Raw genomic sequence first — 19,127 nt, 5'->3', positions numbered from 1 at the left:
TCATCACCTAGGGGCTCAGTTATCCTACAGAAAAGCAGAGTAAGTTTAATCTATTCCCTTTAACCACTAATTTGTTGAGTAAGAAGTTACTATACTGGTTATTTCCAGTGGAAGAGGAAATTTTTCTTCTCTTTCATTTTCATTCTTCCTCAGTATTTAAAATCCTGTGTAATTAGATCTATCAATTATTTTCTTTATGATTTTGATCTTTTACTTATGCTTAGAATAGCCATCCACACCCCCAGATAGTAAAACTTGAATATTTCTTTTGTTCTCTTATAATATACTTTGCTGGGCAGCCCTGGTGGCTCAGTGGTTTAGTGCCGCCTGCAGCCCAGGGTGTGATCCTGGAGACCCTGGATCGAGTCCCACATCGGGCTCTCAGAATGGAGCCTGCTTCTCTCTCTGCCTGTGTCTCTGCCTCTCTCTCTCCTCTCTGTGTATTCTCATGAATAAATAAATAAAAATCTTAAAAAAATATATACTTTGCTTATACTTAAATATGTTAATTACCTGAATTGTCTATAAGAAGGAAGTAGAGATCCAGCTTTTTTATGGTCATTCTGTGATAGTATACTAAAATTTAAAAAAATATTAAGTATGGTGGATCTGTTTCCTCAGGCAATGGACATAAAAGCAAAACTGAATATTGCAACTACATCAAACTAAAAAGCTTTTGTACAACAAAGGGAACTATCAATAAAATAAAAAGACAACCTACTAAATAAGAAAAAACCACGTCTGATAAGGGATTAATAACAAAATATTTAAAGAATACAATTCAGGGATCCCTGGGTGGCGCAGCGGTTTGGCGCCTGCCTTTGGCCCAGGGCACGATCCTGGAGATCCGGGATCGAATCCCGCATCGGGCTCCCGGTGCATGGAGCCTGCTTCTCCCTCTGCCTGTCTCTCTTTCTCTCCCTCTCTCTGTGACTATCATAAATAAATAAAAAAAAAATTAAAAAAAAAAGAATACAATTCAACACTGAAGCCCACAAATAATCTGATTAAAAATAGGCACAGTACCTGAAAAAGGATATTTCCAAAGATATCCGGATGGCCAAGAGACACATGAAAAGATTTTCAACATCACCTACCACCAGAGAGATGCAAGTCGAAACCACAATGACATGTAACCTCATATCAGTCATAATATCCTAAATTTTGATATGTAGTTATATAGTTATATATAGATATATTTATTTAGCCTATCTAATTTATTCCATTTATCTGTCCATACTTGCACGATTCTTGTTTTCTTTTCTTTTCTTTTCTTTTCTTTTTTTTTAGAGAAGGAGAGAGCAGGGGTACGAGCAGAGAAAGAGGGAGAGAGAGAATCTTAAGTAGGCTCCATACCCAGTGAGAAGCCCAACATGGGGCTCAGCCTCATAACCCTGAGATCATGACCTGAAGTGAAATCAAGAGTCAGACATTTAACCCACTGAGCCACCTAGGTGCTCCTAATTGTTTGTTTTTAATAGTATGGGTAGGAGCTCTAAAGACTGAACAATAATCTGCCAATTGGATACCCTTTAATTGTATAAAATAATTTGTTGTTGCCTGATTAAGAGGCATTTATATAATTTGACTTAGATTATGTATTTTTCAAAAATGTTTATAATTGGTTTCAAAAGAAAGAAAATTCTGCAACCAGAGACACGAAAACTATTGTAAAAAAGACCAAGTGGAAAAGCTAGACTTGAAAACTGCAGTATGAGAAAGGAAGAATTTATTAGATGGGCTTAACAACAAACTGAAATTAGTAGAGAAAGGAATATATGAATTTAAAGAAAAGGCATCCAAACTGAAACATAAGGAGAAAAAATGAAAAAATAAGAGTTCAATGTCTGTGGAATATTATTAAATAAAACAGCATGTGCAAATTGGAATTTCAGGAAAAAAAGAGGGAAAGAGAGAATGAGACCAAAGAATATATGCAAAGACAATGACTGAAGTCTTTCTAAAATTGATGGAAGACATTAATCCATAGGTCTGAGAAGCTCAGTGAACCCTAAACAGAAAAAAATACAAAGAAAACTACACCTTAAGCATTTCATAATCAAACTGCTGAAATCCAAAGCTAAGAAGCAGGTCTTAAAGCCAGCTAAAGAAAAGACACATCGGGTATAGGGAATTAAAATAAAAACAAAATCTGACTTCTCACAATAAACAATGAAAACAAAAAGACAAGAAAATGGCATTTATAATGTGCTGGAATAAAAATGCTGTTCATCTAGACTTCTAAACCAAGTAAAAATATCTTTCAAAAATAATGATACAGCCCCTTCCCTGTGCCCCCGGAATAATTCAGCCCCAAAATCATTATGTGTGGGAGAACAATGTAGGGACCACAGTAGAAGGTAAAGTGCTTTAGTGGCCCTGCATGGGGTATTAAAGCCCAAGAAGATGAAGAAGGAATCTCTACATGCAGGATAAAGCAGGAATGTGGTATCCAGTTCTAAATCAGAGCAGCCCCTAGGAGTACAACTCAAGTGGGGAGGTGGAACCCTTGCAAAAAGAGAGCCCCTCGAGAATCAGCCTGTTGTGTAATGATGAGCCTGAACAGGGTGCGAAGTCTGGCTCGGGAAATAAGAGACTAAGCAGTATGAAGAGTGAAAGGGAAAGGTGGTCCAGCATGGGGTACCAGAGCTTGAATAGGATAAAGACAGCATAGCATGCAGGCACCTGGGCATTCTGGCATGTTGAATCAGAGCCAAAGCAGAATGAGAACAGCATCTGCAAAGGGGACAGGATAGGGGTGAACATGGAGGACAGGTTATATACAGGGAGGGAAGTCTGATAAGTATAGATGGGAATCAGTTTCTTATTGTCAATGGAAGAAATTACAAATACTGACAGAAAACTAGAAACAAATTTATAACTGTAGTGAACAATTTTAGCACCTCTTTCTCAGGGGTAATAGAATAGGAAAAAAAATTGTAAAGATACAGAAGACTGAACAACACACTTAACCAACATGACCTAATCAACATTTTAAAAACACTACAACTGCAGAATGCACATGCAAAATCCCATGCAAAGAGAATATTTACAAAAATGGACCACATGGCCAGACCATAAAGCTAAATGTGGAAAAGTTAAAATCTCAGTGAATATCATCTCTGACATGGTCTTAAATTACAAATCAAGCATGATATGGTTTCTGGAAAATACTCAAATTTTTGGAAATTAAGCAACACCTGTAAATAACCCTTGGGCCAAAGGGAAGTCACAAAGAAATTCAGGAAATATTTTGAATTAAACAAAAAGAAACCGTATTTGTGGGATGTGCTAAAATGGTACTGAGAGGGAAATATATAATAGCTTTAAATGCCCACAGTGGCAAAGAATGGACCTGTAATGTAAACTATCACAGCTTTTACTTCAAGAGAGCAGAAAAAGCAAAAACTTAAACCTGAGATGAGTAAAATAAAATAATAAAAAGAAGATGAATAATACTGATAATCCACTAAAGTAACAGTTGACAAACTTCTTATGAAAGGAGACAACAGTGAGTATTGTAGGCTTTGGAGGCAGCATATGATCTCTGTTGCATAGTCTTTGTTTTGTAAATATTTAACATGTAAAAACCATTTTTAACTCACATGTTATTAAAAATGGTCCTTGAGCTGCATCAGGGACTGATAAAAAAAGAGACACAAAAAGAGAGAGAACACATATTACTATCATTACAGAACGTACAACTGATAAAACGATAAAAATAATACAAGGACATTATAAATAACTTTGTGCCAATTAACTGAACTTAAATGAAAACAAATATATTGAGAGAAACAAATGACATAATTGGTCCAAAAAGACATGGAAAATCTAAACAGTACCATATTTATTAAAGACACATAATTACCTTTAACACCATCAGATACAAATAAATCATCATCAACAAAAGTCCTTTCCACAAAGAACTCCAAGTCCAGATGGTTTTGCTGGTGAATTCTATCAAACATTTAAGATATAATCCTACACAAATTCTATTTGAAAACAGAAAGGAAAGATGATCTTTTGACTTGTTTATAGGGCCAGCATAATCCATATGCTAAAACTTGACAAAAATATTACAAGAAGATTATAAACCAACATACCTCATCAATATAAACATAGAATATGAAACACCAGCTAATAAAATCCAAGAATAAATGAAAAGGGTAATATAACATGCTCAGTGATTTTACCCAAAAAATGGAAGGTTGACTCAATCTTTGACTCAACCTTCAAAAATCAATTCATGAAATTCACCTTGTTGTTAATAGAACAAAGAAAATTTATCTGATACTCTCAAAAGCTGTAGAAAAAGCATTTTACAAAATTCAAAACCTATTTATGATTTAAAAAACAAACTCCAAAACAAACTGGGAATAAATGAACTTCCTCAATCTGATAAAGGGCATCCACAAAAAACCTACAACTAGTAGCATACATAACAGTAAGAAATGGAATGTTTTCTCCCCAAGTTCAGGACAGCACACAGATGTATGTGCTCACCTCACTGTAACAGAGGTCCTGGCCTGTTCAACAAAGGAAAAGAAATAAAAAGCATAAAGATTGGGGGAAAAGAGTAAATTCTCATTATTTGCAGATAACATAATTCTATATGTAAAAAACCCTTAAAAAATCTATAAAAATTTATTAGAAAGAATAAAGTTAACAAGGTTGTAAGAATACTCAAAGATATACTTGAATATATACAACTATATTAAACAGTCACTGAAATTAAAGAAGACCTAAATAAATGGAGACATATGCCATATTAGTGGATTGGCAGTCTCAATATTATTAGGATTTCCACTCTCCCAAATTGACTAGATAGGTTCCTAACAACATTTATTAAGTGTTAAAATAACCTATTATTTTGAACAAAAAAAGTCAGACAAAACAAATACATACTATGCTTCCATTTGTTTCCAAGTAGAGACAGGACTGAGCTATACAAGGAGGCATTCTCAAGAATTATGAAAACAAAAGCAAGATATGAAATGCCATAAAAGGCAAGAGAAGGGAGCTCCCCGGAGTGAAGAGAGGTGGCAGTGGATACCTTGCGGTAAGGAGGAATAGCCAGGGAGTTTTTAGGGTAATGACAATATTCTTGGCTTGGGTTGCAGTTATAGGAGTCTTCCCTTTTCAGTACATTACAAATATGTACATTTGCATCATGTACTTTCCTTTATACATATTACATTCCTCAAAATAAATGTTTGAAAATGCGTTTTAATTTCCATACACAGATATATATTCTTTCTATCACAAGAAATGGTACTGAACAGCTCATTTAATTCAGTGTTAAACTAAGCACACATCACAACTGGATAAAATATATAATATGAATAAATAGAATCCACATCATCTTCAAATCAAAAATCCCTACAGCTTGTTTTAAAATGAGAAAATGAAGATTCAGAAGATGAAATTATTCACGTAATTACTTTGCATTTGTCATTTGTTATCAGGCAAATCCATGTGCTTTTAAAAGTATGTAGATGAGAAACAACAAAAAAGAAAACGTGAAAAGCAGGAAAAATGTTCTTAGTGATACAAATATATAAAACATACTCTATTTTACGTCTTGCATAAACCCTAAAAGGTCAAAAGACTGGTTCTGTGGTAAAAGAAATATTTGGGCAGCCACAAAGAGATTAAATCTCTTTTGTATACAAACAAGCGTAGCTTTACTTTTTCCCCTCTTTTAAAAAGAACAAATAAACCCAATGTAAAAATAAGAAAAAACTATGTAAATGCAACATAATTATGTTTAAACCACAGAAGACAGGAAATTTAGAGTTACAGATTCCATGGTAAGTTTTAATTCTATCCTTGTGTACATGTTTTATAAAAAGAGTCTTTCATTACATGATCACATAACACTATACCATGTAACAATCAGTTCAGCAAATGTTTATTTTACAATGTGTGGAAGGAAAATATTTTATAGAATAAATTACAGGAAATTAGTACATTATTTAGGTAGATTGCTCCTTAAAATTTCTGAAAGTCTTGGGTATTTACTGAATATTAATAGAAACACTCTTTTCTTATCTTCTAAAGAAAATGAAATTTAACTCTTATGGGTAAGCACTTATATTTGAAAGTCGACCTTTAGATTTTAAGGTTATTTTGAAGTAATGAAAAATAATTCATTATTAGGACATTAGGATTTTAGCAGGTTTTGAATTCTGTATGCCAGGCATTTCATATAAAAGAACAGTAGAGACTGAAGTAAATCATGAAAACCCATGAGTTCATAATAAATCCCCAAAATAGCCCTTACTGTCACTACTGGAGTTTGCTAGGGCTCCTAACAATTCAGATATCTGAAATTTGACTTTTTTTCGAAGAAAGGAAAGGCATTTATCCTTCTGCCTTTCCTGTATTAATTCTATTTCAGTTTAACCAAATAGTTAGCAATCAACTATGAGATAAACCTATAAAAATATTGTTTTCTAAAGACCCCTCTTCCCTCAAAATCTCAAGGCCTCCAGAAAAAAAGATCAAATGACTTACAAAGACAAAAGAATTAGACTAGAATCAGACTTCCAAGAAAAAAAAAAAAGCTATGAAGCAAGTAAAAAATGGTGCATTTTTTTTTTTACTTCAGTGAATAAAGTGGGAATAAAAGATTTTATATCTAGCAAGGCTGTCCTCTGAGTATTCATAGGAAAATAGCTTCAGTGGGTATTCACATGTGTGTCTGCACAGCAAAGGAAATAGTTACACAAAGAGGCAATCTATGGAATAGGAGAAAATATTTGTGAACCATAAACTGAGGAGTTAAAAATCAAAATATATAAGGAGTTCATATAAGTCAGTAGCAATCAAACAAACACCTTTATTTAAAAAATGGGCAAAGGAACAGACATTTCTTCAGAAAAGACCTACAAATGGACAACAGGTATATAAAACCAGCTCAACATCACTAATCATCAGGAAAATGCATATCAAAGCTATAATGAACTATTGCCTCACTCCTTAAAAAATCTATTCCCCAAAAGACAGGAGATAAAAAATGTTTGCAAGGATGTGGAGAAAAGACAACCCTTGCACGATGTTGGTGGGAATGTAAGTTGGTACAGTAATTATGGAAAACAATATAAAGGTTCCCCCCAAAATGAAAAATAAACTATTGTATGATCCAGCAATCCAACTTTTGGGTATATATGCAAAGGAAGGAAATTCAGTATCTCAAAGAGATACTTGCACTCTCACATTCATTACAGCATTATTCATAATAGTCAGGATATGGAAACAACCTAGGTGTCCATCAGTAGATGAGTAGAAATTGTGAGTATATATATAAATAATGGAATGTTATTTGGCCTTAAAAAAGAAATACTGCTATTTGTGATATGGATGGATTTGGAAGACATTATGCTAAGTGAAATAAGCCTGACACAGAAAGACAAATATTGCATGATATCACTTATATGTGGAATCTAAAAAAGTTGAACTTGGATGTCCATTGATAGATAAATGGAAGAGATGTGGTATATATGTACAATGGAATACTATTCAGACATAAAAAGAATGAAATCTTGCCATTTGCAACAACATGGATGGAGTTAAAGGGAATAATGCTAAGCAAAATAAGAGAAATAAAAATACCATATGATTTCACTCATATGTGGAATTTCAGAAACAAATGAACAAAGGGTAAAAAAAGAGAGACAAACCAAGAAACAGACTCTTACCCATAGGGAATAATAGATGGTTACCAGAGAGGAAGTGGAAGGGGGGATGGGTAAAATAGGTAATGTGGATTAAAGAGTACACTTATGTGATGAGCATTGAATAATGTATAGAAGTGTTGAATCACTATATTGTACACCTGAAACTAATATAACACTCTAGGTCAACTATACTGGAACTAAAAAACTTTTTTACAAAGTTGAACTTAGAGAAACAGAATGTAATGGTGGTCACCAGGGCTAGGTGGAGGAAATGGGTCAAATGTACAATGTTTCAGTTTTAAAGTACCTAAGTTCCAGAGATCTAGGGTACAGAACAGTAACTAGACTAATAATAATGTATACTGATATCTTGAGTGTTCTTATCATACACCCAAATAAATGAATAACTGTGTGAGGTAATACACTAATTAGCTTGATTGTGGAATTATTACACAAGGTACATTATATCAAACACAACGTTGTATACCTTAAATATACACAATTTTAAAACTGTCAATCATATCTCTAAAAATTAGAAAAAAGTAAAACATTTGAAACCTTATGGAATTCTGCACCCATGAATCCTTTATGAAGATTTTACTACAGGATGAATTCCAAACAATTAAAATATGATAAAAACTTCAGCAAAAACTGATTAGTGTGTGTACACGTGTGTATGTACACATATATATGACTAAACAAGAACACAATAATGTTCAAATATTATATGTTTTGACAAAGTAGAAATAATGCACTAAAAAATGGGAGGTAAAGGGGCACCTGTGTGGCTTAGCCAGTTAATCATCTGACTCTTGAATTAAGCTCAGATCTTGATCTCAGGGTCATGAGCCTACTTTAAAAAAAAAAAAGGTAAAGGGAAGGAAAAGAAAGAGGGAAAGAAAAAACAGAATACACTTACTATTATATAGAGAATAGATAGGAGTTAAAAGATAACCAGTAAAAACTGAGGAACTAAGCAGCAAAATATGACATAACAGAAAGGAAAAAGAGGGCAGTAGAAAAATGTACAGGTACAGGACAATGACTAGAATAAAACAAGAATGCAAAGCTTTCTAAGTAACAACAAAAACTAGCAAAGACTACAAATCTTTTTTTTTTTTAATTTTTTATTCATTTATGATAGTCAGAGAGAGAGAGAGGCAGAGACATAGGCAGAGGGAGAAGCAGGCTCCATGCACCGGGAGCCCGAAGTGGGATTCGATCCCGGATCTCCAGGATCGCGCCCTGGGCCAAAGGCAGGTGCCAAACCGCTGCGCCACCCAGGGATCCCTACAAATCTTTTTGAAAAGCAGCAGCAAATATAATAAAATATGATTATGAAATATTATTACATTGTTGAGACCAAATGTATCAGTCATATCAACAAGTGTGACTGCATTCAATTCATTAAAAGAACAAGTATCCTGGGTGCCTGGGGTGGCTCAGGTGGTTAAGTGTCCAAAACTTGATTTTGGCTCAGATCATGATCTCAGAGTTGTGAGTCAGGCCCCCACTGGGCATAGAGTCTGCTAAAGATTCTCCCTCTCACTCTGTCTCACACCCCACTCTCTCTCACTGAAAAAAAGAGAAGAAGAGCAAATATTCTTAATTTGGCTTGCAAAGCAAGACCCATCTATATACTATTTTAAAAGGGAATACTTAAAAGAAAATTATTCAAAAAAGGCTAAAAATAAAGGGTAGGCCAAGATATCCCAAGAAAATGCAAAAAATAAGAAAGCAGGAGTAAAGATTCTGATATCAGACAAAGTAGAAATCAAGCCCAAATTCATTAAACAAAGCAGAGAATAGCCCTTGTAATATTAAAAGCCAAAATTAACGACTATTAAAAACATTTATGTGCCAAACTATATAGAACTTGCCTTTAAGAAGTAAAAACTATATAAGATGTAAGAAGATACAGATAGAAGCACACTACTGATAAAAGGCTTTATTATACTATTTTTAGTATAACACAGCTTAAGTGTACAAACAACGCTAAGTAGAGATAAAAGCTAAGTAACATAATATACATCAAACTCTACATTCTGTTGACATAGAATACATTTTCATCCCAAGATGCTGTGCAAAAATTTACTTTGTATAAGCTTGTAAAAAATCACTAACTTCCATAAAAAGTAGAAATTGAAAAATTAGCCCAGACCAAAACATAGTACAAGCTTCTCCTGCTACCCAAAATTAAAGTGTTCCTATGAAACTTTTCATTAGCCAAAAGGGAATAGAGCAAGGACACATCTTAGGACACATCTTGCTAATGGATGCACAATATTGAGATAAAACACAGATGCTCACAAGACATAGTTCAAAGCTATGGTGGCTTGATGCTGAGAGCAGTACCCAGGAAAGGAGCTTGACACTGCCACTCTCACTGCTTGGAATGCACACTACCTCTGTAAGGGCTCACTGAGAAATGAATGCTGAATGCTATTTTTGCTTTTTGCCTTTTTTCCATAAAAGCAAAAATCTTGGGATCCCTGGGTGGCTCAGCAGTTTGGTGCCTGCCTTTGGCCCAGGGCATGATCCTGGAGTCCCGGGATTGAGTCCCACATCGGGCTCCCTGCGTGGAGCCTGCTCCTCCCTCTGCCAGTGTCTCTCCCTCTCTCTCTCTCTCTCTCTCTCTCTGTCTCTCTCTGTCTCTGTCTCTCTCTCTCTCTCTCTCTCTCTCTCTCTCCGTCTGTCTCTCATTAATAAATAAATAAAATCTTTAAAAAAAGCAAAAATCTTCAGATTTCTTTTGGTTAGTGAGAACAGGTACTAATGTAGATCTTTCAAAAACATGATGTGGCATAATGTTAACTTTCAAAAAGTGGGTGATGCCTTTATATTGAGAAATAGCTAACAAAACAAAAAATTAAAAAGTTCTTCCTTGTAGAATAACAAAAAAAATCTATTAAACAATTCCTGGGCTAAAAGGAAAATAAAAACTGATATTAAAGGATTTCCAAAAAATGATGATAATGAAATCACTACATATCAACTATACAAGAGATATTTAAATCATGTCAGAGGAAAATTCATGCACAAATTACTTTTATTATTTAAACAGTAATGAAACTAAATAACTTCCTAGCTCACAATATTAGAAAAAAAGTTACAAAATACACCAAAAGAAAGCAACAAGGAATTAATAAAGATAAAAAAAAATAATTTGTGAGAGAAAGAGTGAGAGATCACAGAGGCAGAGGGAGAGGGAAAAGCAGACTCGCTGCTAAGCAAAGAGCCTGATGTGGGGATTGATTCCAGAACCCCAGATCATGACCTTCCCCAGATCATGACCAGATGCTTAAAACTGAGCCACCCAGGCACCCTGGGTTTTTTTTAGAATTAAACAATTAAAAAAAATCAAAATAGAATAACCAGATAATTTGATCAGGAAAATACTAGATGAAAGCTCACATATACCAAAAAATATATATACACCAAATATATATATATATATACACACACAAATATATATATATATACCATTAAAAAGACAAAATTTAAAAATCATAAGATATGACTTTGTAGACCACTTACTCAAATAAATTCTGTCATACAATGAAATTGAACATTTTACAAGGAGATGCAGATTGCCATAAATGACCATTAGAGTAGGGAGGATAAAGAGATTCTATAGAAGAACTAGAGAAAGCTAATAAGGAACTAATAACACACACACATAGTAGGGCCATTTGATTGCACAGTAGACTTCTATTGAACCTTTAAAGTCTAGGTGGTCTCATTGATCAATAAATCATTCCAGAGTAAAGAAATGAAAGAAGACTTAATTCCTTTTGTGAAGCAGGTACAACATTGATACCTAGACTTGACAGAAAAGAAAAAAAAAAAAAGAAACAAGCCAATGACCGTCACTCATTTCATTAAAAAGAAAATAAAATATTAGGAAACAAAAGCAGATACTACACTAAGAAAACAGTACATTATAACCAAATGAAACAATTTCTGGAATGCAAGGTTGGTTCAGTGTTTAGAAACCCGCTTAAGGCCATATGAGCACATAAAAGGGAAAAATCATAATGATTATTTCCATAAATGTTCGAACACTCTGACAAAAATTAAATACTTTTCTGATTAAAAACAACACTTTAAAATAGAAATTGATTTTTAATTTAATTTGAATTTTAAGATGATAAAATATATAATTTAGTTCTCAAGATGTTATTTTACTTGCTATAAAAATACTAGAGGCACTTCCACTAAAATCAGGAAAAAAGGCAAAGAAGACCACTAACTATACAACTATCCAGTATTATGCTAGGAAATTAGTTAATGAAATCAGACAAGAGAAATCAATTTAAAGAACTTCTAAAGAAGAGATAAAATTTTCTCTGGAATACCCTAGGGCAGAAGTCGGCAAATTTTTCTGTAAACAGGTAGATAGTATTTTAGTTTTGTGGGTCATTCAGTCTCTGTTGCAACTATTCAACCCTGCCATTGTAGCCAAAAAGCAGCCAAAGACAGTAATAAATGAATGAGTGTGACTGTGTTCCAATAAAACTTTATTTATAAAGAAAGGTTTTGGACCATGGGCTACAGTGTGTGAACCACTGTGCTTAGACAGTTAATAATAAAATGAACTCAAATAATGAGAGCATTCTGTAAGATAGCTCCATATAGAATTAATATATAAAATTTAATAGTGTTCATAGAGACAATTAATTGAGGGACATAATGGCAGGAAAAAAAACCATATATAACATCAACAAAGAAGATGAAATACTTAGGAATGACCTGAACAAAAATGCACAAAATCCACATTAAGGAAACTTTACTCTTCAAAGTGAAAAATCTACACTTCAACAAAGAGTCCTATAATTTCACTGTGGTTATGGAGGATGTTAAGGGAAGCTGGATAAAGGGTATATGGGAAATCTCTCTATTTTTGCAACTTTTCCATAAGTCTGGTGCTACTATAAAAGTTAGGTGATCCCTGGATGGCTCAGTGGTTTAGCGCCTGCCTTTGGCCCAGGACGTGATCTTGGAGTCCCGGGATCAAATCCCTCGTTGGGCTCCCTGTGTGGAGCCTGTTTCTCCCTCTGCCTATGTCTCTGCCTCTCTCTCTCTCTCTCTCTCTCTCTCTCTCTGTCTCTATGAATAATAAATAAGTCTTAAAAAAAAGTTTAAAAAATGTTTTTAAAAAGTTAAGATCCTGACGTAGAAAATAAATCATGGATATTTATTAAGTTTTAAGCTTCTATGCTTTTTATTTTGGATTTTTACAGTCTTTTAATAGAAAATTACATTTCGCAAACTGCAAGTGTTTTTTTGCAATGTTGGTGTGATTTCATATACCTGAAAGCCAGATTACTTCCAGATGAATTTTGTACATTTCAAGTAGATATTAAGTCAACAAGAAGAGAAAATTCAGCACAAAAAATCTACTTTTTCACGAACTTTGTATGTCAGAATGCTGTTCCATTTTAGCTCCTGGGCAAGGGCATAATTAATATGAAATAATTCATATTGAGTTTCTAAAAGCAGTCATCTGAAGTACTGAAAAAAGCCAATAGAGTTTTATGAAATCATTGGTTTCTCAAAAATCATTTTTGATTCAGTAGCCAAATTGTTATTATTAAGATGTTTCTGATTCTTATTTAAAAGGGAGAACTGCTTATGCATTCTATTGCACAAAGTTCATAAAACTGTGCTATGAGTATATGTTTATCCTGCTATGTGACCTAAGCCTTAGCCACAGCCACAGCCACAGACAAATCACTAAAACATAAAACTGCTAGTCATTAAAATAATGAATTATATCAGACTCACATGCGGGAGAGGTATTTGTTTGTCATTTCCTTACCATTTACCTGAAAGCTCAAAGATGCAATAAATCCTACAAATCTAGCAAGAACAGCCATGCCTGAAATATGATGCCAAGAGCAATGCTGTTTGGATTCTTACCAAGTTCAAAACACTGTTTTCTGAAACCACCTTAGTGCGTTTATAAAAACATTTGTGGGAAAACCGTATTTAAGAGTACAAAAGGATCCATCAACCCCTTGTTGCACAAGGAAGGACAATTTTGTCTTTATCTTATGAGGCCTTCTCAGAGAATGTGACAGTTTTGAACTCTTTTGCTCTTTTAAATGTTCTCTTTCCTTTCTTTCTTTCTTTTTTTTCAATAACTCATTTAATTTCCCTCACAACTCTTGCTGATTCTTCTGTTTCTTTATAGGTACTTCCTGTACATTGCTTCTCCCTGAAAGATCAGGTTCAAGTAGGATCCTGTTCATTCTGCTTTCATCCTCACAATCTCTCATGTATAGCTATGACTTCAGTTACCAAATATTATGACGCTATGTCTAACCTGCATCTCTATCCTGAGCTTTAGACACGACTAAATCCAATAACTGGTCGCCATCAGCACATGAACATGCCATGGGAACCTCAGTGTCCACCCAACTGTAACCGAATTCACCATCCATTCCATAAGAAATGTTTGTTGGGTGTCTACCCTGAGCCTTGGACTGTGTTAGGTACTATAATGATGAACAAGTTGATTTCATTCCTCCCCTAGTCAAGTTCCTTCTTCCTTCACTAGTACTGTACCTATATCCCCCATGTCAGTAAGTGGTGGTACCATTATCTATCTAGTTGCCAAAGTCAGAAACCTAAATATGCATATGATATCAAAGCAACATACTGTACATCTTACACTCACATAATGTGACACATCAAATTTATTCAATTAAAAAAAAGAATCCTAAATATTATCCATCACTACTCCTTCTTCTTTAGAACTCATGTTTAATCATTTACCGGGTTTTATTCATTCTTCCCCTTTATATCTCTTTAATCTGTCAATTTCTTTATTTTTTATTATATTATATTCCACTGGCTTAGTTTAAGCCACCTTCACCTCTGGCCTACAATGATCCCTTAACATGATCCTCTGTCTCATGTTATACTTAAAACCTTGTAACTTTCAGTCAACTTTCAAACAAAAAGTAAATGTATTAGCATGATGCAAAGGCCTGAATTGTAATTGCCTATTTACATATCAATGCCACAGCCTCCAAGCTTCTAATTGCAGGTGAGAGTTTAAAGTGAGTTATTCCCCATTTAGGGGCCACTTGTTCTCAACTTAAAGCAAATTAAATAGCATGATTAATTTGATGCAAAAGTAACATAGAAACAAGGAATTCATCTGTAGATGAGTACAGATACTAGACAGTCTGACTTTAATTTTCTATTTACGTATTATCATTTTAAATTGTTATTAATCGAACCCACTGCTACATGAACATTTACCCAGTACTTATTACATAAGTACTTTACACATATTAATTAACACAGTCATCACAACAATCCAATGAGATAGGTATCCTTACCATTCCCATTTTATATATGTTGTAACCAAGACATCAAGTAGTTTAATAATTTGCCAAAGGAAACATAGTTGGTAAGTGATAAGACTGGCATCCAAGCAATGGTTCCAGAATCTACGGTTTTTTAAAAGATTTATTTATTTATTTATTTGAGGGGGGAGAGGCAGAGGGAGAGAGAGAATCTCAAGCAGACTGCATGCTGACTGCGGGAAGCTGATGCAGGGCTCCATCTCAGGACCCTGCGATCATCACCGGAACGGAAACCAAGAATCAGATGCTTAACTGACTGAGCCACCCAGGCGCCCCAGAATAAAAGGGGATTGTGAAAGGTATTAAACAAGAACTTTAATTTTGTAATGATATGTATTTATCATATAGACTATATAGAAACATATAAAGAAGAAAATAAGAAGTGATCCCAAATCCTGTCTTTCAGAAATAATGATCATTGATAATTAATGTAAATGATTCTGGACATTTCTTTATGCCTAAAGCTAAACAGGATGGATAGACAGAGAAAATGAATGCATAGATGATAAACAGATAAGAGAAGGTTGTATACAGTATCTACTGATTCATTTATGTGAAAGAGGATAACTCACTTATCTTGTATTTGTTTTATTTTTATCAGATAGTTGTATTGTTAAATTATTATCATTAGTATCTATAAAATAGTATGATTCCTCCAATGATAACTCCTCCATTATTTCCTTAGTTTAATATTTAAAGAAACTCAATGGTCTCTACTGATACATTTTAGCCATATTTTGCTGTTGTATTTATTTATTCATGATAGACATAGAAAGAGACAGAGAGGCAGACACAGGAGAAGGCAGAAGCAGGCTCCATGCCGGAAGCCTGACATGGGACTCAATCCCAGGACTCCAGGATCGTGCCCTGGGCCAAAGGCAGGCACTAAACCGCTGAGCCACCCAGGGATCCCTAGTTTGCTGTTTTAAAATACTTTAATTTCTTGATTGACTTTCTGTAATTGGCAATTTTTTTCAAGAAGATCTAGTACTATGTTTACTGAATCCTTGCATGATTGAGAATGTGCTACTACCTTCACACTTGAAGAACAACTGGGCTGGATGTGAAATTCTTGGGTAATATTTTTTTTCTACCTCACAATGTTAATCTGTGGGATTTGATCCTTTAATTAATGTTTTTTGACCTTAAAAGAAGTTGTGGAGGAATATGAAGGCATTTTGTCCTCATGGTTTGTTCTTTTGCCTAGATATATTTGTTTTTTCCTTTACTTTTGAGATACAAGTAGATTTATCAGGATGCATTACTGTAGGCTATTCTGTATCAATATTACTAAGGTCTTGTTGGGTCTTTTGGTCTACAGAATCACATAAAATTTTTTTCTATTGTTATCTTTAATTAAGATCATATTCCACTGGTTCTAGCCTCTTCTTAAGGAATATCCATTATGTTTAAGTTGGGTCTCCTTGGGTTCCATATTTACCAATTTCCCTATTGTAATATTAATATATTCTTCATTTCATTTTACATTTCCTATATACCACTTGCCTGATGGTGTTTTTGGTTGTGTCTATCACACTTCTTTTGCATCTATTCAGACTTTAAGTTCAATAATTTTTTTATTTCTCTTCTGAGCTCTGACAACTAGTTTGTCATAACAACTTAAGTTGTCTTATAAAGTCTTTTTGTAAAATTTTATGTAATTTCTTTTGGCTCCTTTATTATGAGGGAGTATACTGTCTTAATAGCCTTGTGATTGTAGGGAAATTTTTTGTCTGAATCTATCTGTTTCTTTTTATGATGGAATTACCTCAAAATCCTACAAAAATCTGCTATTCTCTTTGCCTTGTGAACACATCTCTTTCATTCAGTTTTGAGCATTCAAACAGTCAATCTGGCTTACTCCAAATCTCTAAAAATTTATAGCTTCATTGTGTTGCAATCCAGCAGTCATAGTCTCTAGTATTCTTTTCACTCCAAGGGGTCTCCAACAGTCTGCTTGGGCTAGAAGACTGCTGTAGACAATATAAAATAACATGTACATATGACTTTTCGTTAGGCTCCACTTCTGGTGTTTTACGTGCAAAACTAGGTCTCTGATGGGAAATTCCTCACTTCTTCCAAGGCCTATTTACTCCCCTAGTCTCTGTTATGAAGAAAAAAAAAGGTTGGCTATACATTTCATGACCATGACACTTATTTGGGGGGAAATCTCGAGATATGAAGCAGCATGTGTTAGCTGTCAACATATTACACACAGGTCAGTAATTTACCTACATTTTTCAGGTGTGTTTTACATTTAAGATTTGGAACTGTGGCATTTCCTTGTTTGAGAGGACATACCTTTTTCCTACTTCTCTTTTTTTGTAGTTTTCATATTAACCAGAAGTCAAATGTTGCATAAAGCTATTCAAACTAGTACTGTATATTTACAAATAATGTTTGTTTATAGCCATTTCATTATCTACTCTAACATAGTAAAATTACTTGTCTGTCTCCTCAACTCAGTCAGAAAGTCCTTGAGGCTTGCTGTTTATTACTGAATTGTTCTTTCATTACATTTTGTTGCTTCAAAACCTATGTTAAGATTCAGAATAAGAAAACTATATGGGGTCCCCAAGTGGCTCAGTCGGTTAAGCCTTAGATTGAGTCCTGCATTGGGCTCCCTCTCAGCAGGGAGCTTCCTTCTCCCTCTTCCTCTGCCTGTTGTTCCCTCTGCTTGTGTTCTCTCTGTCAAATAAATAAATCTTAATTAAAAAAAATGTAGCTGTTTTCTCTGGCTTTTCCTTGAATGGGTTCAACTGAAAAATCAATATAACAATTTGCCTAATATAGTTTTATTAAAAAGAGTTTGAAGGCCTGTTGTAAAAGTAATGTAATGATGACATTTAAAAGTAATTTTTACAGGTCAACTAGATAACCTGGTAATGACTTATGTGGAAATCATTAAATCAGAGATACAGAATAGAAGGAGGGGCTTTGCAATAATGAGTTCTAACCTATATGAATGGAATTCAATATATTTGTTATTTATTCTTGGAGCAGAACAGAAAACCCAGAAATAAATCCATACTTATGTGGTCAATTAGTTTTTGACAAAAGAGGAAAGAATATGCAATGGGAAAAGACAGTCTTTTCAACAAATGGTGTTGGGAAAACTGGACAGTTACATGCAAAAGAATGATACTGGACCACTTTCTTATACTATACATAAAAGTAAGCTCAAAATGGATGAAAGACCTAAATGTGAGACCTGAAACCATAAAAATCCTTTAAGAGGGACGTCTGGGTGGCTCAGCGGTTGAGCAGTCTGCCTTTGGCTCAGGGTGTGATCTCAGAGTCCTGTGATTGAATCCCACATCGGGCTTCTGGCATGGAGCCTGCTTCTCCCTCTGCCTGTGTCTCTGCCTCTCCCTCTCTCTCTGTGTGTGTATCTCTCATGAATAAATAAATAAAATATTTTTAAAAATCCTTGAAGAGTGTGCAGGCAGTAATTTCTGACACCGGCCATAGCAAAATCTTTCTAAGTATGTCTCCTGAGGCAAGGAGAACAAAAGCAAAAATAAACTATTGGGACTTAATAAAAATAAAAAGCTTTTGCATAGCAAAGGAACCAATCAACAAAACTAAAAGGCAACCACCCTAATGGGAGAAGATATTTGCAAATGACAGATCCACAATAAAAGGTTAGTATTCAAAATATATAAAGAACTTATACAACTCAACAGCCAAAAAAAATAATAACCCAATTTAAAAATAGGCAGAAGACATGAACAGACATTTCTTCAAAGAAGACATACAGATGGCCAACAAACACATGAAAACATGCTCAACATCACTTGGCATCAAGGAAATACAAATCAAAACCACAATGAGATATCACCTCACACCTGTCAGAATGGCTAAAATCAGTAACATGTGAAACAACAGGTGCTGGCAAGGATGTGGAGACAGGAACCCTCTTGCAGTGTTGGTGCGAATGCAAACTGGTGCAACTCTGCAGTATGGAGATTCCTCAAAAAGTTAAAAATAGAGCTAACCCTATGATCCTGGAATCACACTACTGAGTATTTACTTCTAAAATACAGAAACACTAATTCAAAGTGATACA

The 19,127-nt window shown here is 34.3% G+C and overlaps 1 protein-coding gene and 1 long non-coding RNA gene across 20 annotated transcripts in view; one reads left to right on the top strand and one right to left on the bottom strand.

Moving 5' to 3' along the window:
• Positions 1 to 19,127, bottom strand: part of LOC144309644 (outer dynein arm-docking complex subunit 2-like) — a 266,940-nt gene that overhangs the window by 141,226 nt on the left and 106,587 nt on the right. Inside the window, exon 22 of one of the 18 annotated variants that reach the window (XM_077890733.1) lies at positions 11,315 to 11,499. The exons of the other annotated variants lie outside the window; for them this stretch is intronic. Coding sequence (XP_077746859.1) covers positions 11,409 to 11,499 — 91 coding nt within the window. The 3' untranslated portion in view covers positions 11,315 to 11,408. Of the gene's footprint in view, positions 1 to 11,314; positions 11,500 to 19,127 lie in introns of those variants that run through there. 18 annotated transcript variants of the gene reach the window in all.
• The window catches only part of LOC144309646 (uncharacterized), a 186,096-nt gene that overhangs the window by 159,988 nt on the left and 6,981 nt on the right, over positions 1 to 19,127 (top strand). The window lies entirely within an intron of this gene.

This window comes from Canis aureus, unplaced genomic scaffold, assembly GCF_053574225.1.
Source record: "Canis aureus isolate CA01 unplaced genomic scaffold, VMU_Caureus_v.1.0 ptg000132l_RagTag, whole genome shotgun sequence".
NCBI classification, from domain to species: Eukaryota; Metazoa; Chordata; class Mammalia; order Carnivora; family Canidae; genus Canis; species Canis aureus.
Note: the sequence above shows the minus strand (reverse complement) of the source record. Positions and strands in the feature narration are given on the sequence as shown.